This window comes from Artemia franciscana, chromosome 2, assembly GCF_032884065.1.
Source record: "Artemia franciscana chromosome 2, ASM3288406v1, whole genome shotgun sequence".
NCBI classification, from domain to species: Eukaryota; Metazoa; Arthropoda; class Branchiopoda; order Anostraca; family Artemiidae; genus Artemia; species Artemia franciscana.
The window spans coordinates 51,226,965-51,251,705 of record NC_088864.1 but is presented as its reverse complement, the minus strand read 5'-3'; the positions used below and the strand labels follow the sequence as shown (position 1 = coordinate 51,251,705).

The window sequence follows — 24,741 nt, the reverse complement described above, 5'->3', positions numbered from 1 at the left end:
CAGGAATTTTCCCGAAAAATTTCATATGCATGATGATGCCTGCTTCAGGGTGCCATGTGTTAGTAATAGAGTGTCATGGGCTTGGCATTGCCATGGAACATCGCAATCTTGCAAAAAATGGCTAGTTTCTGCCATTCAAATTAAAACAATGGTCGTTTTTAGTTTATAAATTTATTTTTTGAGGAAAAAAGGTTGAAAAACCCTTAGGTGTGATAATTTGCACCAGAAGGGTGCCATCAGGGGCTAAAATATTGTTTGACAATCGCCTTAGTTGCTAGGAGTCATCAGAAAAAAGCTAATGGGAATTTTTTCATTAAGTTTAAACGATGCCCGAAAAAATGTCATATGTATGATAATACTTGCTAGAGGGTGCCGCAAGTCAACCATTGAGCGTCACAGCCTTAGAATATCCACGAAAAATCCTAATCTAGCAATGAAATGGCAAGTTTCCACTATTCAGATAAAAGAATGTTTATTTATTAGTTCATAATAAATTTTTTGGAAGAAAAAAGCTTGAATAGCCCTTAAGTGTGATAATGTGCATCAGAAGGGTGTCATGAGGGGGGGGGGGGGCTGGAATATTGTGCCACACTTGCCTCAATAGCCCCCAACAGCTAGTATATATATATATATATATATATGTATATATATATATATATATATATATATAAATTTTATCAGAGATATTCTTTTTGGTAATGGATACCCCATTCCTTTTGTAAATAAAATAATTAGCCGTAGAATAAAAAAACATTCTTGTAAAATCGAAGAAGATACTTCACAATGTGAGGCTACTGATAAGCCCTCAAATATTGTCTATCAAAATTAAAAAATATTTGCACAAAAAATAATCTGTACGTAGTTTTTACTAATAATTTTAAAATCATCAATTTCTTAAATTCGGGTAAAGATAAGACCCCAGTTACTCGCCAAAGAGGGGTCTATCAAATACCCTGTGATTGCGGAAAATACTATGTCGGCAGGACCCATCAGAATCTAGACAAAAGGTTACAACAGCATAAAAATGACATACAAAAGGCCTTAATTTCAAATAATTCCAACAACTCCTTTGATTCTGCTCTAGGTTGGCATATATTTAATAATCCGTCCCACATGATACTTTTTGAAAACTCTTCACTCATTAGTAATGATTTGGGAATAAAACAGGTGATTCGAGAATCAATTGAAATTAATCTCAAAATAAATAAAAATATTTCTTTGAACAGGGACTTGGGGGAATACTCACTAAATTCTTTATACTCAAATTTAATTAAAAATGATCTAACAAAATATTTTACTAAACCAATTTATAATAGTACTGAACCAACTACGAAAAGGCCTTTGAGACAGGCTGCTAAACAAGCAAGATTAGCTTTAAGAAATTGCATCTAATCATTTTGTTCTCTTTAGTTTGAATGAGTTTATATTTCTTCGTTTCATTCTTTTCGCCAGTCCTGGTTGAACTTCGCTGAAGTAAGGATGCTAGGGCTATATATTTTTTTAAAAAATGTTTTAATGAGTGTTTTTAACTAATCAGTTTTAATTCTTACAATTTGATGTAAGTTCTTTTATATATATATATATATAGTTTCTCTCTTATTCTTGTATTGTACTGAAGACGGCCCTTGGACATAGGGCCGAAATATCTACATAAATAATTTCCATTGTCTTGAAAAAATTTTCCCTATTGTCTCTACGTTGTATTTGTTTGTTATGGAAAGGCAGTGTGGTCTTCGTCGCTATTTTCGTCTAATTAATATTTATCGAAAACGACAGTAAACTAACTAGTATCTATGATGAGCCACAAAGAACCACGGACGGGGAGAGGCCACATTGAAAAAAATCCAAAAAAAAAAGTTCATAAGAAATTACGTAATAATATCCGTCAAATACGTCTGTATCTACGATTGTTGTGACAAAGCTCACACACGTTTTTATATTGTCACCACTAGTAATTGTTTTGTAATTCAAATATTTCTCTTTGTAAGCATTCAATTCTATTATAACTTTATAATGAACACACACTTTCTTGAAATATCTCATCTTCACTTTTTCTTTAAATAAGATATAAGTACTTATCATTCCAGTGTGCAATTAATATTTAACAAACAAATACAACGTAGAGACAATAGGGAAAATTTTTTCAAGACAATGGAAATTATTTATGTAGATATTTCGGCCCTATGTCCAAGGGCCGTCTTCAGTACAATACAAGAATAAGAGAGAAACTATATATATATATAAAAGAACTTACATCAAATTGTAAGAATTAAAACTGATTTGTTAAAAACACTCATTAAAACATTTTTTAAAAAAATATATAGCCCTAGCATCCTTACTTCAGCGAAGTTCAACCAGGACTGGCGAAAAGAATGAAACGAAGAAATATAAACTCATTCAAACTAAAGAGAACTTACATCAAATTGTAAGAATTAAAACTGATTAGTTAAAAACACTCATTAAAACATTTTTTTAAAAAATATATAGCCCTAGCATCCTTACTTCAGCGAAGTTCAACCAGGACTGGCGAAAAGAATGAAACGAAGAAATATAAACTCATTCAAACTAAAGAGAACAAAATGATTAGATGCAATTTCTTAAAGCTAATCTTGCTTGTTTAGCAGCCTGTCTCAAAGGCCTTTTCGTAGTTGGTTCAGTACTATTATAAATTGGTTTAGTAAAATATTTTGTTAGATCATTTTTAATTAAATTTGAGTATAAAGAATTTAGTGAGTATTCCCCCAAGTCCCTGTTCAAAGAAATATTTTTATTTATTTTGAGATTAATTTCAATTGATTCTCGAACCACCTGTTTTATTCCCAAATCATTACTAATGAGTGAAGAGTTTTCAAAAAGTATCATGTGGGACGGATTATTAAATATATGCCAACCTAGAGCAGAATCAAAGGAGTTGTTGGAATTATTTGAAATTAAGGCCTTTTGTATGTCATTTTTATGCTGTTGTAACCTTTTGTCTAGATTCTGATGGGTCCTGCCGACATAGTATTTTCCGCAATCACAGGGTATTTGATAGACCCCTCTTTGGCGAGTAACTGGGGTCTTATCTTTACCCGAATTTAAGAAATTGATGATATTAAAATTATTAGTAAAAACTACGTACAGATTATTTTTTGTGCAAATATTTTTTAATTTTGTTGTAATCTTTGGGATATACGGAAGATAGACAATATTTGAAGGCTTATCAGTAGCCTCACATTGTGAAGTATCTTCTTCGATTTTACAAGAATGTTTTTTTATTCCACGGCTAATTATTTTATTTACAAAAGGAATGGGGTATCCATTACCAAAAAGAATATCTCTGATAAAATTTATTTCTGCATTTATATATGAATGGGATCAAATATTTAGGGCACGATCAATGAGGGAAGTTACAACTACTCTTTTAACTTGTGGGGGGTGATTTGAATTAAAGTGAAGATATCTATTGTTTTGTGTTGGCTTTCGATATATAGTAAAATCCAGTTCATCAGCATTACGAATAATTAATACATCTAAAAACGGTAGTTTATTTTCAATTTCAACTTCAAGGGTGAACTGCAAATTTCGGTCTTAAGTGTTAAGATGATCTAAGAAGCCCCGCAGTTCATCAGTTCTCCGAAAAGATCCTTCTATTATAATAACTAAAGCAGACAAAAGCAATTCACTTGTTGTCATGAATACAACAGACTATGACAACAAAATTCTTTCGCATTTAAATGACACAATTACATATCAAACAATAACTCATGATCCTACTGATCAGTTCACTAATAATATTATAAATGAATTAAAGCAGCTAAAACAAAATGGTAAAATCACCCCACAACTATACAATAAATTTTTTCCCCGTGGTAGTTTCTGTCCTAAACTCTAGGGTTTACAAAAATACATAAACAGGGTATTCCCTTAAGACCTATTGTAGCTTGTACTAAAGCTCCCGCTGCCAATATTGGAAAATGGCTTTGTGCAGCTTTCAAACCTTTATTGTATTCTCAAAATTCCTATATTCATAACTCGGCAGATTTGGTTAAAAAACTTAGCAACACAAGTATTTCAGAAAACACAATAGTTAGTAGTTTCGACATTGTTTCCATGTATACAAATATAGATGTAACTATTTCAGAGGAATTATTAAAAAACAAAATAGAAGAAAATTACCATTTGATCAAGACTTCAGCGACAGGAATTGATTGTGAAGTTTTAATGACTCTTGTTAAAATTTGTAATAAGTTTTCTATGTATTTTCAATTTCGCGATTCTTTTTATCAGCAAAAAAATGGTTTACCCATGGGGGCACCTTTATCCGGGCTACTAGCAAATATTTACGTCGAGAATCTTGAGAATTGGGCATTGAATTCTTACTTTCTAAAACATGTCTATTGGGGTCGTTATATGGATGACGTAATTTCACTTTGGAATTATGGGGAAGCTGAACTTCGGGGCTTCTTAGATCATCTTAACACTTATGACCGAAATTTGCAGTTCACCCTTGAAGTTGAAATTGAAAATAAACTACCGTTTTTAGATGTATTAATTATTCGTAATGCTGATGAACTGGATTTTACTATATATCGAAAGCCAACACAAAACAATAGATATCTTCACTTTAATTCAAATCACCCCCCACAAGTTAAAAGAGCAGTTGTAACTTCCCTCATTGATCGTGCCCTAAATATTTGCTCCCATTCATATATAAATGCAGAAATAAATTTTATCAGAGATATTCTTTTTGGTAATGGATACCCCATTCCTTTTGTAAATAAAATAATTAGCCATAGAATAAAAAAACATTCTTGTAAAATCGAAGAAGATACTTCACAATGTGAGGCTACTGATATGCCCTCAAATATTGTCTATCTTCCGTATATCCCAAAGATTACAACAAAATTAAAAAATATTTGCACAAAAAATAATCTGTACGTAGTTTTTACTAATAATTTTAAAATCATCAATTTCTTAAATTCGGGTAAAGATAAGACCCCAGTTACTCGCCAAAGAGGGGTCTATCAAATACCCTGTGATTGCGGAAAATACTATGTCGGCAGGACCCATCAGAATCTAGACAAAAGGTTACAACAGCATAAAAATGACATAGACAAGGCCTTAATTTCAAATAATTCCAACAACTCCTTTGATTCTGCTCTAGGTTGGCATATATTTAATAATCCGTCCCACATGATACTTTTTGAAAACTCTTCACTCATTAGTAATGATTTGGGAATAAAACAGGTGGTTCGAGAATCAATTGAAATTAATCTCAAAATAAATAAAAATATTTCTTTGAACAGGGACTTGGGGGAATACTCACTAAATTCTTTATACTCAAATTTAATTAAAAATGATCTAACAAAATATTTTACTAAACCAATTTATAATAGTACTGAACCAACTACGAAAAGGCCTTTGAGACAGGCTGCTAAACAAGCAAGATTAGCTTTAAGAAATTGCATCTAATCATTTTGTTCTCTTTAGTTTGAATGAGTTTATATATCTTCGTTTCATTCTTTTCGCCAGTCCTGGTTGAACCTCGCTGAAGTAAGGATGCTAGGGCTATATATTTAAAAAAAAAATGTTTTAATAAGTGTTTTTAACTAATCAGTTTTAATTCTCACAATTTGATGTAAGTTCTTTTATATATATATATATATATATATATATATATATATATATATATATATATATATATATATATATATATATATATATATATATATATATATATATATATATATATATATATATATATATATATATATATATATATATATATATATATAGTTTCTCTCTTATTCTTGTATTTTACTGAAGACGGCCCTTGGACATAGGGCCGAAATATCTACATAAATAATTTCCATTGTCTTGAAAAATTTTTCCCTATTGTCTCTAGGTTGTATTTGTTTGTTATGGAAAGGCAGTGTGGTCTTCGTCGCTATTTTCGTCTAGTTTATGGGGAGTAGTTGACCTATGATATCTTTTATTTTATTAGTCTAGGCAAAAAACATGCTAATATTATCAATCAACAAAAATTTTTAGAATCGTTTAGAAATGAAAACCTTATTCCCAAGTCTTTAAGATATAAATTATATTTAAATACCCGAAAAGAATTCACGGTTAACAACCCTTCGTTGCCCAGGAAAATCGTGAACACGTCTTACGAAAGAAGAAATAACAAAGACGCTGTACAGTTCCGCCACGACAAAGTTAAAGCTGACAGGGACAGTAGAAAATTACTATTGGCAGAACTGCGTGATCGTGTCTCCAACGGTGAACTCGATCTGGTTATCAGGGGCAACAAAATCGTCCAAAAAAACCCGGAAGCAATGGTGGTGTGATTCCAATTTTCACCCCACCATTAGTGTATAGTGTAATTAGTTCTGCTTTTCCTGGTAAAAATAAAAATGTTGATGTAATCCTTAGTGACACTATTAGTGACAATTCGTCAGACTCGTTTGTAACTGCGGAGGCTTCCCAGGAAGAAGAAGAAGACTTGAGCTTTGTTTCTGTTGAGGAAGAAAGTGACTCTGGTGAAAATAACAACAGACAAACCATACTGGACAGAAGCCAACCAGAACCAGCAACCGTAAGTTCTGACTTTAGTGTATGTGTTACTAATGTTGACCAGTTGCCCAACAAAATTGATGAACTAAAAACCCTAATTGACTCAAAAAAGTTCGATGTGATCTTACTGACTGAAGTCTGCCCTAAAAACAGTAGTAACAAACTTCACGATTCCCATGTGAAAATCCCGGGTTACCAAGTTCTCTCAAATCTGTCGTCCCAGGGTTGCAAAAGAGGAACACTAGCCCTCGCTAAAGCAGGATACAATACAAAGATAATTGATGTTCCTCTCCTTTGCCCCTTTGTTGAGGCAGTTTGCTTTGATCTATGTGTGCCAGGGAGCCATGTGTCAGAGACAGTCAGAATCGGATGCATCTACAGAAGTCCCTCAGCCCCATCCCAAGTTGTAACCGAACAAGCAATAGCAGAAATAATATGCACACTAAATTCGAACCTCAAAGGACATCTGCTTATTACCGGCGATTTCAACCTTCCATCTATAAACTGGATAAACGGTTTTGGATATGGTGCCACTCCAACCGAACAAGACAAGCAACAGCCTTTCCTAAATTGCCTCAGTGAATTGTCCCTACACCAGATAGTTGACCAACCAACTAGATACAGATTGTTTCAGCGCCCAACAATACTTGACCTGGTTATCTTGAATGACAAAAGCTTAGTTCAAAGTATTGATTACTCACCACCCCTTGGTAAAAGCGATCACCTAACTATAGAGCTCATGCTGAAAGTGAAGGTACTTAAGAACAAGCTAGTCAAAAAAGTGTTTGTCGACTACATTGCTATTCGAAATGAATTATCCACTACAGACTGGCCGAATGTACTAAGTGGCACAGTTGACGAACAATGGACCAAATTCAAGGGTGTTTTACTGAAAGCTCAGGATGCCCACACGAAGACCAGTTTCAAACCAAAACCTAGATCCCTCCCCTACATGACAAAAGACATCAAAAGAGAAATAAACAGGAAAAAGAGGTCATGGAAAAAGTTCAGGCAGTCAGGAGACCTGCAGCAACACACAAAATTCACCAAGGCACGAAACAAGCTGAGAAACCTCACCAGAAAACTCTACGAAAATCTGGAGTCCAATCTTGCCAAAGAAAGTAAGACAAATCCTAAAAAATTCTGGAATTATGTCTCTAGCAAGAACCACTCCCGTCGAACTATCTTCAGACTGGTGAAACCCTGTAGCACTACCGTAACCAACATAACTGATGTAGCAAACGAACTAAATAGGCACTTTGCTTCAGTTTTCACCTGTGAACCGGAAGGCCCCCTGCCAAACTGCCCGGGCTATGAAGCCCCCACAACGATGGAGCAAGTCAGCATCGACCCCTCCAACATCCTCAAACGGCTTCAAAATCTTGACACGAATAAATCGGCTGGACCAGATCACTTACACCCAAGATTGCTGAAGGAACTGGCAACCATCATCGCTGGACCACTGTCTGACCTATTCCAAAAGTCTATTAATGCCAAATCTGTCCCATCTGATTGGAAAACTGCTTTTGTGACCCCAATATTCAAAAAAGGCAGCAGACTTAAAGCAGAAAACTACAGACCTATAAGTCTCACATCAGTAGTCGCAAAAATCCTTGAAAGAGTGGTCAATGATACAATACTGGAACATCTGAAAGTCAACAATATCCTATCCCCTAATCAGCATGGGTTTCAACCAGGAAAGTCAGTTGAAACAAATTTACTGGAAACATATGACATCATTACAGATTTGCTTGACAAAGGATTGCCAGTGGACCTAGTTTTACTAGACTTTGCTAAGGCCTTTGATAAAGTCCCACACAAAAGGCTAAGAGAAAAGCTTACTGCTGCCCAGTTACACCCCAACCTGGTTAATTGGCTTATGGACTTCCTGTCAGGACGAACCCAGAGAGTCAGGCTATTTGGTGCTGGAGGTGAAAAGGTCTTTTCCGAGCCCTGTGATGTCATCAGTGGAGTACCGCAGGGAACTGTTCTTGGTCCTACACTGTTCAACATCTACATCAATGATATATTCAGCGAGGTGGAAAACAAATTGTCTCTCTATGCTGACGACTCAAAGCTATTTGGAGCAGTGAATGTAAAATCCCTGCAAACAGACGTCCAGAAAATCCAGCTGTGGGCAGACAAATGGCTCTTATCGTTCAATATAAGCAAGTGCAGCACGCTACACTTTGGATCCTCAAACCCATGCGCCCAATACCATATGCATGAACATGCCTCCAACTCCGATCCACCCATCAAGACCAGCACAGAGGAACGCGACCTTGGGGTCATCGTTGACAGCCTTCTCAAGTTCCATGCCAACACCATCAAGAGCGTGTCCCAGGCCAACACAAACTTAGGACTGATCAAAAGAACAGTTACCAGCAGATCCCCACTAGTTTTCCTGAAACTTTACAAGGCACTAGTTAGACCCGTTTTGGATTTTGGCATGTGCGCTGCCTTCCCAACATACAAAGGAGATGTCAGGCTAATTGAGGGAGTCCAAAGGAGAGCAACCAAGGCCATCACAAACCTTGGAGACAAACCTTATCAAGATCGTTTACGGGCTCTCAACCTCCCTACCCTCGTGTACAGGCGCAACCGTAGCGACATGATGATGACCCGCAAATTGCTGAACTCATCATATGCCAAGATCCTGCCCATCTACCCAGGCCCCCCACAGTGCACCAGAGGACACTCAAAGAAGCTGTTCAAGCAGTCAGTCAGAACCAGGGCCAGAAAAAGTTTCTTCACCAACAGAGTCGTCAACCCCTGGAATGAACTGTGTGAAGCAACAGTCTTAGCCCCCACCCCCGAAGCATTCAAGAAGGCACTGGATAAAGAGTGGGCCACGAAAGACTGGAAGTATGAATGGGACATTCCGTCCTGCTCATACCTGCTATGAGACATCACCGACTCAACTCAGGAGCATTCAACAGATCTACAGATCTTAATTTGCTCCGAAGTGCAAATTAAGGTAATTAAGGTAATAAAAAATTAGAAGGCTTACGAAATGAATCTTCGATGAGAAACCGTATTTACTCTCCAAGATTCACTCCTGGGCCTGCTATCGTTAACCTCTCTTCTAAAACATTGGAACCCCAGGAAATCGAAACACTAGAAAAAGGTCCAAAATTTTCTTTTCTACCGAAACAGGTTCCTGTGGCAGATATAGTTTCCTCTCTAGAGTCCGCTTTGCGTAAACACTATCCTTCTGTCTCTAACCCGGATGAAGTTAGATCTGGTCTAATAAATATCCTCTATAATAGCCAAAAAAAGTTTAAGCCTCCTACCAATTCCACACCGGAAAATTTGCATGACATAAAAATGCTATCTAATCTCCGAAAAGATCCTTCTATTATAATAACTAAAGCAGACAAAAGCAATTCACTTGTTGTCATGAATACAACAGACTATGACAACAAAATTCTTTCGCATTTAAATGACACAATTACATATCAAACAATAACTCATGATCCTACTGATCAGTTCACTAATAATATTATAAATGAATTAAAGCACCTAAAACAAAATGGTAAAATCACCCCACAACTATACAATAAATTTTTTCCCCGTGGTAGTTTCTGTCCTAAACTCTACGGTTTACCGAAAATACATAAACAGGGTATTCCCTTAAGACCTATTGTAGCTTGTACTAAAGCTCCCGCTGCCAATATTGGAAAATGGCTTTGTGCAGCTTTCAAACCTTTATTGTATTCTCAAAATTCCTATATTCATAACTCGGCAGATTTGGTTAAAAAACTTAGCAACACAAGTATTTCAGAAAACACAATAGTTAGTAGTTTCGACATTGTTTCCATGTATACAAATATAGATGTAACTATTTCAGAGGAATTATTAAAAAACAAAATAGAAGAAAATTACCACTTGATCGAGACTTCAGCGACAGGAATTGATTGTGAAGTTTTAATGACTCTTGTTAAAATTTGTAATAAGTTTTCTATGTATTTTCAATTTTGCGATTCTTTTTATCAGCAAAAAAATGGGTTACCCATGGGGGCAACTTTATCCGGGCTACTAGCAAATATTTACGTCGAGAATCTTGAGAATTGGGCATTGAATTCTTACTTTCTAAAACATGTCTATTGGGGTCGTTATATGGATGACGCAATTTCACTTTGGAGTTATGGGGAAGCTGAACTTCGGGGCTTCTTAGATCATCTTAACACTTATGACCGAAATTTGCAGTTCACCCTTGAAGTTGAAATTGAAAATAAACTACCGTTTTTAGATGTATTAATTATTCGTAATGCTGATGAACTGGATTTTACTATATATCGAAAGCCAACACAAAACAATAGATATCTTCACTTTAATTCAAATCACCCCCCACAAGTTCAAAGAGTAGTTGTAACTTCCCTCATTGATCGTGCCCTAAATATTTGCTCCCATTCATATATAAATGCAGAAATAAATCGAAGAAGATACTTCACAATGTGAGGCTACTGATAAGCCCTCAAATATTGTCTATCAAAATTAAAAAATATTTGCACAAAAAATAATCTGTACGTAGTTTTTACTAATAATTTTAAAATCATCAATTTCTTAAATTCGGGTAAAGATAAGACCCCAGTTACTCGCCAAAGAGGGGTCTATCAAATACCCTGTGATTGCGGAAAATACTATGTCGGCAGGACCCATCAGAATCTAGATAAAATGTTACAACAACATAAAAATGACATAGACAAGGCCTTAATTTCAAATAATTCCAACAACTCCTTTGATTCTGCTCTAGGTTGGCATATATTTAATAATCCGTCCCACATGATACTTTTTGAAAACTCTTCACTCATTAGTAATGATTTGGGAATAAAACAGGTGGTTCGAGAATCAATTGAAATTAATCTCAAAATAAATAAAAATATTTCTTTGAACAGGGACTTGAGGGAATACTCACTAAATTCTTTATGCTCAAATTTAATTAAAAATGATCTAACAAAATATTTTACTTAACCAATTTATAATAGTACTGAACCAACTACGAAAAGGCCTTTGAGACAGGCTGCTAAACAAGCAAGATTAGCTTTAAGAAATTGCATCTAATCATTTTGTTCTCTTTAGTTTGAATGAGTTTATATTTCTTCGTTTCATTCTTTTCGCCAGTCCTGGTTGAACTTCGCTGAAGTAAGGATGCTAGGGCTATATATTTTTTTAAAAAATGTTTTAATGAGTGTTTTTAACTAATCAGTTTTAATTCTTACAATTTGATGTAAGTTCTTTTATATATATATATAGTTTCTCTCTTATTCTTGTATTGTACTGAAGACGGCCCTTGGACATAGGGCCGAAATATCTACATAAATAATTTCCATTGTCTTGAAAAAATTTTCCCTATTGTCTCTACGTTGTATTTGTTTGTTAAATATTAATTGCACACTGGAATGATAAGTACTTATATCTTATTTAAAGAAAAAGTGAAGATGAGATATTTCAAGAAAGTGTGTGTTCAGTATAAAGTTATAATAGAATTGAATGCTTACAAAGAGAAATATTTGAATTGCAAAACAATTACTAGTGGTGACAATATAAAAACGTGTGTGAGCTTTGTCACAACAATCGTAGATTAAAATTCATTGGAATTCCAAAAAAAAATCAAATCTTATGACAGTGGATGTGCCAGATTCATATTGTCAGTGCTAACATAGAATACAAGCATAAGAAAATATATAACGACAAGGTGCAACTTGTTGCTCCAGCTTCTGGTAACATATTACTCGTTGAGAAATCCTATTGCCATCTTTTTGGTAATAGCAGTCAAATGAAAGAAAAGGAAAATAAAAGATATCTTGAACTATATTTTGTCAAAATGTCAAAACTGTTACCTTTAGAAAAATAATGTGGTAAGAGACACTGAAATCACAGGAAAAATACAAGGGCATTGGAAGATAATATTACCAGGGAATATAAAGACGAACCGATGAAAAACAAAGTGCCAGCAAACTTTACTGCAACCATCGACAGTTTACCAACAGATACAGTCAATGAACCGAATAATACCAACGACGAAGCTCATATTGAACCTGTAACTGAAAATATGTTAAAAATTGTGTATGACTCCGAAATGGAATAAGTGTCATGTCAAGAGAAAACATAATCAATCATTTTATAGAACTAATTTGAAACATTCTATTTTTTGTGATCATATTAATAACATATAATATTGCCCATGCTAATATTTCAATAAAAATATTCCATTGCATTACTTTGTTACGTTTTCATTACTTTTTAGGGAGCGCTAGCAACAACAACATTTATAATGTTTATGAAAGAGTCAAAGATGTAAAAACAGGAATTTTCAGACATAGGCACTACTACCGAGCTCAAAGGCAGTGTACTAGAGTCTGAGATAGGGAAACAGAGTTTTTACCAAATAAACGTCACATTAACAAAAAGTCAAAAGCCAAAGTCCGAAAGTCACATCAGGTAACTAATTATTCCAATACTTAAGCTCAGACAAGACAAACGTGTAATATCCAAGTAAAACCCTCAAATAATAAGTTTCAGACATGACGCAACCCCAAAAATGGGCAAAAAACCTACTCCAGAAAGTCCCAAGAAAAAGTTATTCTAAAATGATACCTTGAGAACTTTTTGAAAAAAGTATTTCTTGGTTTTGGGATCTGCATGACCTCCAAATTCAATGTTAGGACGTGAAAAGGATTTGTGCTCCAGGCATAGAGTCAAAAATCAATTTGGGGCGAAAAATATGTTAAGTTTTTCTTTAAAGTCTCAAAAAACGTTATACTTGTAACAAACAATTTTAATACATTATTTTCCATTTTTACTCTAGATACTACATCAATAGCTTCCAAGATGAATGGAATATATGACATTGAATTTATTGGCTTGAAAATGCATCATCTTGTAGAGTCATATTTGAATGTGTACGTTTGTTATTGACTGAGGAGCATGAAGAAATTGACTTTTATCACTGAAAAGAGAACTATATTATGCTGGACTATGATAAAAGCATTGGAGTACTGTATTAAGACATATGAAGCGACTGTGATTTTATGACTGAGTAGCTAAATCATATAATAAAATTGGTAAAGAACTGAATACTGTTCAGGAAGAAGCCAGAGAAATATGCAATTTTTTCAGAGTTGAAGCTCTGTATGTAAAGGGTAATGTGCCTAGAAAACTTCTAATCCTAAACTGTGGACTTAGAATTCCACTTTTCAATTTAGATGAGTTTAAAAGTCCAAATTTGAAGGAGCTGATCATTCTGCTGATGATTAGGTTAAGTCCGTCGCACATTGGATAAAATGGGAAAAACTTGATCGTGATTTGTGCCTCCTACATAGTAAAAAGCATGGTACATTATAGGACCCCCCTGTTGTGGATGTGTAATAGTGAACTTTAAGCAAGAAACATCTTTAAGCTTAGCCTGTCTTTATTTTTAGACCTGTACCAGAAGCAATCACACTGTTAGTTTCATACTAAGCTATAATGGATGAAAATATTGATATATGTTTTTTTTACTGAGATTGTAATATCTTTAAAGGACGTTATCACGATTTCACCACCTCTTATGAATCTAATTCAACCGATTTAAAACGTATAGGCATTGGACTAGATTAGGTGAATCTTGAAGAGATGAGGAGAAACGTTTTGAATGAAAGAAAATAAACTAAAATGGAGAGAAACTCAGTTTCAGATTGGTCAAGTAAGAAACTAGCAGAAGAAAGGACACCCTAACCACCCCAGGAGAGTTCAAAAGCACAACGATGGTCTTGGAAAAGATGGTACACTCTAGTAGAAAGGGACCATGAACAAAAATATAAAAGATCAATAAAAGCGGAGTCCCCCTTCAGGAAATTTTCAAATTTATTGAGAAATTACAGAAGAGATTCGAAAAAAAGAAGTTTGGCATACAAGGATTCATCATCTTACTGGAAGAACTACTGTTTATCAATTTATGCCAAATCTCGTTACTTATTCAACTTATAAGACTGTTTTTTCTTTTATATTTGCAATAAATCTTTTTTTACTTTATTATTTTGGTCTTAGAAATTTTTGATGAAAAATTTAGTTAATACATCTCAAACCATTAAAAAAAAAACTATGTTTCAATTTTTCATACCCTTTACCCAGCTCTGATAAAAATCTAAGCCCGCATTAATTGGGTAAAAAAAAATTAATGAAAATGTAAAAGGCAAAACATTCTTATAAGTGCCATCAGTAACCAGATTTGGCATAAATTGACAAATGGTAGTTCTTCCAGAACAAAAAACATTTTTGTATCTTGTATGTTTATAACAGTCCGTTCCGCACGTTCTTCAGTCAATAACAAAAGTGTACATTCAAATATATATAGCGCAATAAAGTTCTTAGAACAATTCCAAGGTGCTAAAAACTTTATTACGATAAAAACTTTATAAACTATAAACTTTGCTAAAAACTAAAGTACTTGAAAGACAAAATTGCATCTTTTTCACCCCCATAATAATTTTCGACTTTATGCTTGGAGTAAAGCTCTTTTTCACGCCCCAACGATGCTTTTTGAGTTCATGCAGATCCCAACGCCAAGGAATCCTTTTTCAAAATGTTTCACAATATCATTTTAAAACAAATTCCTTTCTTGGGAAAATTATACTCGGTTTTGTTTTTTCCTTTTTTGGGGCTGCTGAATTTCTGTGGATGTTCCGTGTATGAAGCTTCTTAGTTGAAATGTTTACTTTTCGTAAAAACTCTGTAAACTCATCTCAGCCTCTAGTAAATGTCCTGTGAGCTCGGTAATAGTGCCTTTATCTGAAAATTGATGTTGTTGCATCTCTGACTTTTGAATAAACATTCTAAATGTTGGAGTTGCTAGCGTACCCAAAAAAAGAATGGAAAAGTAACAAAATAATTCTATAAGATATTTTTATTGAAATATTGGCAAGTACAATATTACATGTTGTTAATATAATCATAAGAAAATTTAATGTTTCAAATTCGTTCCATAAAATAATTCATGTTTTCTCTTGAAATGTTACTTATTCAATTTTGGGGTCAAAGACAACTTTTAACATGGTATCAATTACAGGTTCAAAACGCATTTTGTCTTTAGTATAACTGGGTTCATTGACTGTATATTTTGGTAAACTATCGATCGTAATAGTAGCATTTGCTGGTGCTTTATTTTTCAACAATTCGTCTTTATACTCCCTGGTGATATTATCAGCCAATGCCCTTTTATTTTACCTGTGATTTCATTGTCTATTACCACATTATTTTCACATGGGTAACAATTTCGATATGTAGACAAGACAAGATCTGGTTTATGATATTGGTAGAGCAGTGGGCTTTTCTCTTCCTTTTGTTTTCATCGAAAAGCTAATACCAGAAAGATAACGATAGGATATATCAACGAGTAACGGTTTACCGGAACCTTGAACAAAATTTGCCCCTTTTCATCAACTTTTTTTAATGCTTTCATTCTTTTTTAGTACTACCATCACTTTCAAGTGTTATAGTAAACTAATTATTACGATGATCAGCCACAGATAACTACGAAGGCAGCCATATAGAAAGAAATAAAAAAACAGTGTTCATCGAAGAACACCTAAAATATCCGTCAAATGCGCTTGTATTCAGATAACGATTTCAGCACTCGGTAATTTCGTATAAGACACTCCTGAGGACCAATGTACTCTTGAAATGCTTGATAAGATTTTGGTAATACCAGACATAATTTTATAGTATTCCATATTCCGAAAAATATCGACCAGACTTTTGCTATAAATATATGCAATGCCATTTAATTACTGAGAAAAAAGTTAAAAAAATTCTCAAGTTAAAAAAAAAGAATGAAAATAAACAAGATTCGCATCAAGGGCTAACAACGTAAGCCAATCAAAGACAGTATTTACGCTATTTTTAGTTTTGATACTGGTCTTCTCCTGAAGGTCGAGGTTCAAAAATAATTAATGAATTGAATTCAAAAGTTCAAGAATGGCTTGTAGGGAGGAGAGTCTTTTAAACGAAAAATGATAAATGATATACAGTTATATACAATTCGGTAACTGAAGGGATTGTAAATGTGTTTTGATAAAACAAAACTGTATAAAAATTAGTCCCATCCACTCAGCATACGATAAAAAACATTCAAATTACGAACCTTTCCAATGATATATTAAAATTTTTATCAAAATTTCGTTTGTAAGACATGTTGACACTTTCAGTGTAATTAATGATAATAATATGGACCTATACAATACTGTTTACGCTATTGTCTCCAGATGGGCCTGGCTGTGGCTGAATTACTTATGTTATTTCAGCGATAACATCAATGATTAGGTAATGCTCTTTAGATGAGCACTGCTTGTATTTGTTGTGTTATTTCAATGCTGACATACTGGCAACCAAATCATTATGCAATACGTGTCCCTAGAATCAATTATTTCAATGTCATAACAACAAGACCAGATGGTGACTTTCTTGGAAACAGAGACACAACATGAATTCTTACGCAATTTTCTCCAGATGGGCGTGCTACTTGTATTCGTTGTATTACTTCAATGACAATATACTTGACAATCAAATCATTACAAAATGTGCGTTCCCGAAAACAATTATCTCAAAAATATAGCAACAAGACCTAATGGTGACTTCCTCGGGAACAAAGATCTCAGTGGCATAGCAACAAAAAATAATGTAATTAACTCTGCACGATACAGTGATGCTTAACACCAAATGGCTAGCGCGCCGGAAACAATACATTTATGGCATTTGCTTAGAATTAATTTCTAAGAACTTAATATCATCAATGACTTGTTGGCTCTGTTGACTAACACTTTGTTCTTTTATCATAAGGGATTTCAAATCTCACGTTCGATTCCTACGCCAGACAACAATTTCATAAATTCAATGGAAAACTGCTTTGAGACAAAAATGGCTTCTTAGAAAAGAAGAAATGTTGTATGTACAACTACAGTTAAAAATATTGCCATCTATGACTTTAGTTAGGTAGATGGCAGCACTGGGAGAATCTCAGTTAAATCTTCTTCACGATGTTAAACCACCAAGGAAGAAAAGAGTAGTGCCTATGGGCGCGGCTTGAGCAATCGACCTATTACTACTAACTCTATTGAATTCATTTGTGACAATTATTTAAAATAAAATTTTCAGAGCGCATCTCTCATTCAATTTCGGATAGATATTAAGTGTGAATATAATACTTTGTCAAATAAAACTTAAAAAGTATTGATGCCGTTCGTAAAATCTTATTTATCCAGAGCAGAATTTTCGGTACTGGCTGAAATGAAACTGCAATATCGGGTTCTTTTGTTTGAAGAAAAGGAGCTTCGTGCAGTCGTTTCATCATTGACACCCAGATTTGACCAACTATGTGCTAATTATAGGCAACCACAATCATTTCATTAAAAGACAATAACATTGTTATTTCCAGTCTGTTCTTTCCTGTAGGGAGGAGTTTCCGGATATGACCTTTCACATGGAAATTCTACACGGGGGAATTTACCAGAATTTCTATGTATAATTCTTTTTGTTTGAGTTACTTTTTCTTTGCTAATTCAATTTTACATGTAGAGGTATTACGGGGAAACCACTCGAGGAAAACTTTCAAAGTGGTTGAAATCGTTGAATTTTCTTCAAGACATTTCAAGACGATTTTTAGGACATTTTTCTTCAAGACGTTTTTCAAGACGTTTCAAGACATTTCAAGACGTTTCAAAAGATATTTTTCTTCAAGAGGTTTTTCAAGACGTTTCAAGACATTTCAAGACGTTTTCTAAGACATTTTTTCTTCAAGCCGTTTTCTTTATAATTTCTATGGTTGCTATGTAATGGGGGAATATTTATATTAAGGATGACGCGATTTCGCATGAAATGCTAGGCTTGGGTCCCGTGGGGAACCCCGCTTGTAACTGAGTATGGCACACACGTAGGATATTACGTAATGGCAGTGCATAAGTGTGTGTTACGTAATGGTGGCGCACACGTGAGATGTCATGTAATTGTTGCGCACATGTGGTATGCTACGCAATGGTGGTGCACACAGGGGATATGACGCAATCTTACCTATTGACAGGGGCAAACTTGGGTATAATGGTACACACATAGCTGTTACATAATACTTTAAGAGTTTTTCTCTTCAGGATTTCAATTACTTTCAAGGCGTTTTTTTCTCAGAGAATCTGCACATTCAATTGATTTTTGTCTCCAAAGTAATCTAGTAGCTTCGTTATTTAAAAAGAGAAGGTGATAATGCTCCTCTCTGTCAAACTTAAATTTGGACAGCAATACGCTGATCAGACACTGAACAGTTAACTTTACTAGCAAGGAATGACGACGAACACCCATGTTCCAATTATAAATTGATAATAAGATTAATAACTTTAGTAAACAGAGCATGTAAATCTGCAATCCTTAAAATGCCTTAACGGGTGTGAAATGCTACTCGGTCCAACCTCATTAAGACTATGGGTACTGGAACTCTACTTAAAACTGAACTCTATTATTGCTATAAAATAATTATCTTCCGGCTATTGGACGAAAATACGTTTGACTTCTTCATTAGCTAAAAAAGATGTTTATCTTAGGGTAATTTTTTTTACTCGTTTTAATTTTCAGTCTATTTAAAATTCGCCTTCTTATTTGAGTGTTTGACCAGGGACAACTTCAAATACTTGGTAAATTTTTGACTTTTTATAAATTTGTAACTGAATCTTGTTGATTTTTATTTTTGGTATTTTGGTATTTGTGGGCTGTCCAAAATGTGTCAAAAAAAATATTATCAGTCTTCACAGACTGAATTTTAAAAGAATTCTCCCTCGTTGCAGTTTTTTTTTGCTTTCGACGCAGACAGACAGTATTGTATTTTTGACCCCATTTTGGCCAACCCACAAATACAACCTTAGAGGAAAGGAGAAGGTCCTCACCCTATTACTAGAAATTTAAAATGAAATGGAGGTTGAATAGGAAGTACAATTTCGGGTGCTAGAGAAATTACCCTGGGCTTTGGTTTAGATTTGTTTCTTTACGATCTTACTATCTAAAAAAGACGAATCAACCAATTTACCTTTCCGATTCATATCGTACGCACTCGATAACAGCTACATCATTTTCTTTAATTTGTTCTTCTTTAATCAAATTTTTCAATAGTTCATATGCTTTTTTGTCCATATCATCGTTGTTTCTCGTCATAATAAGCATAGGCTTTTTTTGTCCCAGAACTCTTGTACCAGAACTAAAATCACTTTTATTAAATGTAGGAAGTCCTAAATGACCCAGTTGCCACCAACATTTCATTCTTCGTGTCCACATTTGCGAAGTTAAAAACATCTGAAGAAATATCGTCACAAAACACTTTAAATTTACTACTCAAGTCATAATCCTTAGTCTGAAATGTCTCTAATGTATCAATGTCGATGAATTTGCGGAAACTTCTTTTATCATCTATTCCAGCCTGGTCACGATAATAAAAGCTTTGGCTGATAAACTTTATAATGTTTTTATTAGGAACTTCCTCTTCCTTCTTCATTTTTTTCTTTAAAAGTAGGGTCTCAACGGTTTTCCAGAAAATGTTCTTAATATAGAGGAGTGTTTCCGGATTTAAATGGAAAACAAGTATAAATTCATTAATTAGTTCATTATTCTGCTTGCATTTCTCCAAAATATTGAAGTATACATCGACCATTTTCATTAACAAACAATAAGTTTTTCCTGTGCCAGGTAGGCCAATAATATGTAGATAGGGTTGGGCACTTTCAACGATTACTTTTTGGACAGGAGTCAAAAATATTCCTGCGAGGTCTCTGTTTTCTGACTTTTGTCCTTTTTTTAATTCGTATTCTCTGTTTAACTCCTCTTCGATTGCAAGATTTTTCTCCAAGTTGCTCCATTGTGAACAACTTTTATGATACGTGCCATAAAACCTGAAATAGAAGTTGATCTATTATCCCAGGTTTCTAAATCTTCACAATGTAGCAACACAATTGATGAAACTGTGCCTAGAATATCAGGAAACTCCGATTTGAACAAAAGAGTAAAGAGCAAAAAATGACCCTTCTCTTCAGTTATCTCTCTAAGATTTCCTTAAAATTCTCCAAAAACATTTTTCCTCTTTTTGAAAAAGTCTGGTCAACTAACCAACCAGGATAATAATTGCTGACAGTACTTGAAATATAAAGAATAAACATTATTCAGACTGGTTAATTAACCAGACTTTTTCAAAAATAGGAAAAATTTGTTCCTCTTTTTGAAAAAGGCTGGTCAATTAACCAACCAGGATAATGATTACTGACAATGCTTGAAATATTAAAGAAATAAACATTATCCAGGCTGGTTATTTAACCAGGATAATGATTACTGACAATGCTTGAAATATAAAAAATAAACATTATCCAGGCTGGTTAATTAACAAGGCTTTTTCAAAATGAGGAAAAAAAAATTTCTTCTTTTTGAAAAAGTCTGGTCAATTAACCAACCAGGATAATAATTACTGACAATACTTGAAATATAAAAAATAAACATTATCCAGGCTGGTTAATTAACCAGACTCTTTCAAAAAGAGGAAAACATTTTTTTTCTCTTTTTGAAAAAGTCTGGTCAATTAACCAACTAGGATAATGATTACTGACAATGCTTGAAATATAAAAAATAAACATTATCCAGGCTGGTTAATTAACCAGGATAATGATTACTGAAAATGCTTGAAATATAAAAAATATACATTATCCAGACTGGTTAATTAACCAGACTTTTTCAAAAAGAGGAATTTTTTTCCTCTTTTTAAAAAAGTCTGGTCAATTAACCAACCAGGATAATTATTACTGACAATGCTTGACATATAAAAAATAAACATTATCCAGGCTGGTTAATTAACCAGGATAAGGATTACTGACAATACTTGAAATATAAAAAATAAACATTACCCAGGCTGGTTAATTAGCCAGACTTTTTCGAAAAGATGCTTTTGTTCTTTACCACATGCTCCAGGGCTCGGTAAATAACTAAATAGAATTTTACAAAGTAATGGAATGAAGGTAGCTTTAAAGAGTGGTAATACTTTGGATAGTTTTCTAAATTATGGAAAGGATCAATCTTCAGTGGAGTATCAAAGTGGAGTCCATGCCCATGTCCTTGCGGAAGCTCTTATGTGGGACGTACTGACCCGAATTAAAAAATTGAATTACTATAACGTCAAGATTCTATTTCGTCGGCCTTAAAGCAAAATTCCAAACCTGAAGATTTCAAATCAGCTCAATCATATCACATTTTAATTTTCCAGGCAATATTATTATGTTCAAGAATGTCTCTTTGATTTCTAGGGACTGGGATTTAAAGATAATTTTCAGATAAACAATTGAAATTAATGAAGCTTTATTTAAGAACCTAGATTTGAAAAAAAATGCGGGTGAATTAGGCTTAAATTCGACCTATACTGTTTACTGCAGTCAGAAAAATTAAAGTTCATTTCTCCCAATGCATTTCTCCCATCTGATTATTCAAATAAAGTAAATGAACTGGAAACTGGGAAGCCAAGGAGAGTTGTTTTCAGAACTGCGTTGAAAAATAAAAGAGCACTAAATAATATGTAATTATTTCATTTTGTATAAATACTGTCGGTTTTAATTGTATTATTTTAGTTTATCTGCTGATGAAAGTCACTGTGTATGTGATCGAAATATTCAGAATTTTGTCATTGTTTTTCACGGTCTAATAAACAGATTCTATTAAGCTTGGTACAAATGGATTGTACCACTGCTACTATGCTACCCCACTTTTTGCATGGAGGAGCAAAACTTGTGTTTTGACAGCTTTTCTTTGAGCAAAAATTATCTTTATATATAAAAATGGTATTTCAGACAAAATCTGCCAACAAATTTGAAAACTGCCAAGTAGCATGCTACTTTGCTACACCAATTTTTGCACAGCTGGCTATTATGAGTAGTTCTACCCACAACAATCACTCTCTGAAAACATCAAGTTTCAAATTTATCCCAATGAGGACTTTTTCGTAGATTTATCTTCTACATTTATTGGTTTAAAGAAAAAAAATACAGTGTAGACGACGCAAAATTAACGGCAACTGGAGCAATATATCTTTTAGCCAGGGGTGATGCAGAGTGAAACAACTTAGTAAACCAATTGCCAAGACCTCAGCCTGACATTGACAAACGACCTTTGTAATAGTCCATGAAAACATACATATTCAAATTTATTCCAATGAAGACTGTTTCATATATTTATCATCTACATTTATTGGTTTAAAAGTTGTGATGAGGAACAAATCTGACTATCAAACTCCCACCGCTACTGATGGATTACGTTATGAAAATTGTGTACTACTTGTGTGCTACTTGGTCACAAATTGTGTACAATGTCTGACAAAATGACACTTTTAACAAAAATAATTCAAAATCGTAATGTAATGTTTATAGAAAATCAAAAAAATAAAAATACTATGGCTACAACGTCTGATAAGAGTCCTGTAACGAAATTACGCCATTCGTAGGGGTATGGATTTAGTGATCTCCTACGAATATCGTTGGAAACCATGAACTGGATGACCTCTATTCCCTTTTGAATCAAAAGGCTTGACAAGATGCCTTTTCGGGGCATGCTTTTAAAAACGAGTGCATCACATTTACAAAAACAGGGAAATATAGAAGGGACGAAACTGTGATTGAAAAAAAAAACAACAAACTGGAACTAAACACAAGATACTTTAAATTGAAGTCCAACGCTGTACTAACAAAATCACACCTCCAATAATATGATTTGATACTAGTTTTTGTACCTCAATTATGTAGCTTACTAAGGGGGCTTGGAGGAAGAGCATACGGGAGGTGTTCTTGCAAACCTTAAAATGATGATATTGTTTTATACTTCCAAGCTTTTCTACTTAAGAAGGGACACCAAAAGTGTTGTTTTTAGTCCTATATCACACTTACGGACGGCAGAAATGACAAAAATCACGTAAATATGATCATTAGCTTTCAAATAAGCCATTAAACGTCACTCTAAAAAGTTCTGGTAGCCCACTAGCCCCAGATTTTCCACTTGAGACATTGTACCAAAAGTTCCATTTTTAATGTCATTTGGAATTTGCTGACGGTGGAATTTATAGGAAGGACGTAGATATGAGCAATATCTTTTATATGAGCTATTAAAAATCCATACCGTCCATACCGATACGCGTGGTATTGATACGTCCGATACCGATACAGCGTACAGCCCTTTCCCCAGGGGCTATGGAAGGTCATATCATCACCAAAGCCAGAGATATTGGACCTTTGAACTATGTTGAACAAAAATGCAGTTTTTTTCGGAGAATTAGATTCTTACTTTGATACAATCACTTTTGACTTTTAAAGGGAACTAGAACTTTTAATTTTCCTTCAAATGCACCCTATTTCGGTCTTCTGTGACAAATAGTTCGATTCGACCGATGTAATTTGCTAAAACTCCTTTAAAAAAATATTGATTCAATACGATCACCCTTGAAAAAAAACATCCATGGTCTTTCTTCTGGAAAAAAATTTACAATATTGTAAACAGGAGCCTGAGTAGGATTCTTTGATAAGTTATGTCTGATAGGGCAACTTTTATTTCAGACCCTAAATTTCACATTCCCTAGAAATATTTTTTTGCTTATCTCGTATTTGATCATACGAAAAGAAAAGAAAGAAGACTGCAACTGAAGGGCTATATGATGGTGTTATATATGGTGATTTATGATTATATACGAGAACAAATAAAACGTTTGTCTTTGGGATGAGACGCTAACTAAAGACACGTTAAGATTATAATATTACGTAACTGTGGTAAACGCTCGGTTGGATATTTACTTGCGACGCAAGCATGAAAAACTTAAATAGCTCCATCTGGGAATGTCAAATAAGTAACAGATTTATAACAGTGGTGTAATTTTATCAAAACCCTGGAGGGAAGAGGAAGTTGGAAGAATGAGCCATATATACAAAAACGTAAAGATATACTAAAGAAAACTAATCCGTTTCGGTGAACGCTCGAATTATGTATGCTTATATGAGGCCTAGTTTTGACAAAAGAAATTTTTGGAGAAACTAAATTTCAGCTGGAGGGGGGTGCAAACTGGGGTCTGGGGAAGCAAAATAAGGTCTCAGAGGGGCAGTTTGTTCCTTGTTAGTGTGATCACCTCCCCATTTATTACATTTAATTTCCTTGTTCCTA

At 34.1% G+C, this 24,741-nt stretch overlaps 1 protein-coding gene across 6 annotated transcripts in view; it reads right to left on the bottom strand.

Annotated features, from left to right (window-relative positions):
* Window positions 1–24,741, bottom strand: part of LOC136043340 (uncharacterized) — an 88,718-nt gene that overhangs the window by 59,709 nt on the left and 4,268 nt on the right. For 4 of the 6 annotated variants that reach the window (XM_065728272.1, XM_065728280.1, XM_065728287.1 and 1 more), the window contains exon 2: window positions 19,604–20,459. The exons of the other annotated variants lie outside the window; for them this stretch is intronic. In XM_065728272.1, the coding sequence (XP_065584344.1) occupies window positions 19,604–19,866 (263 nt within the window). In that variant the 5' untranslated portion in view covers window positions 19,867–20,459. The remainder of the gene's footprint in view (window positions 1–19,603; window positions 20,460–24,741) is intronic. 6 annotated transcript variants of the gene reach the window in all.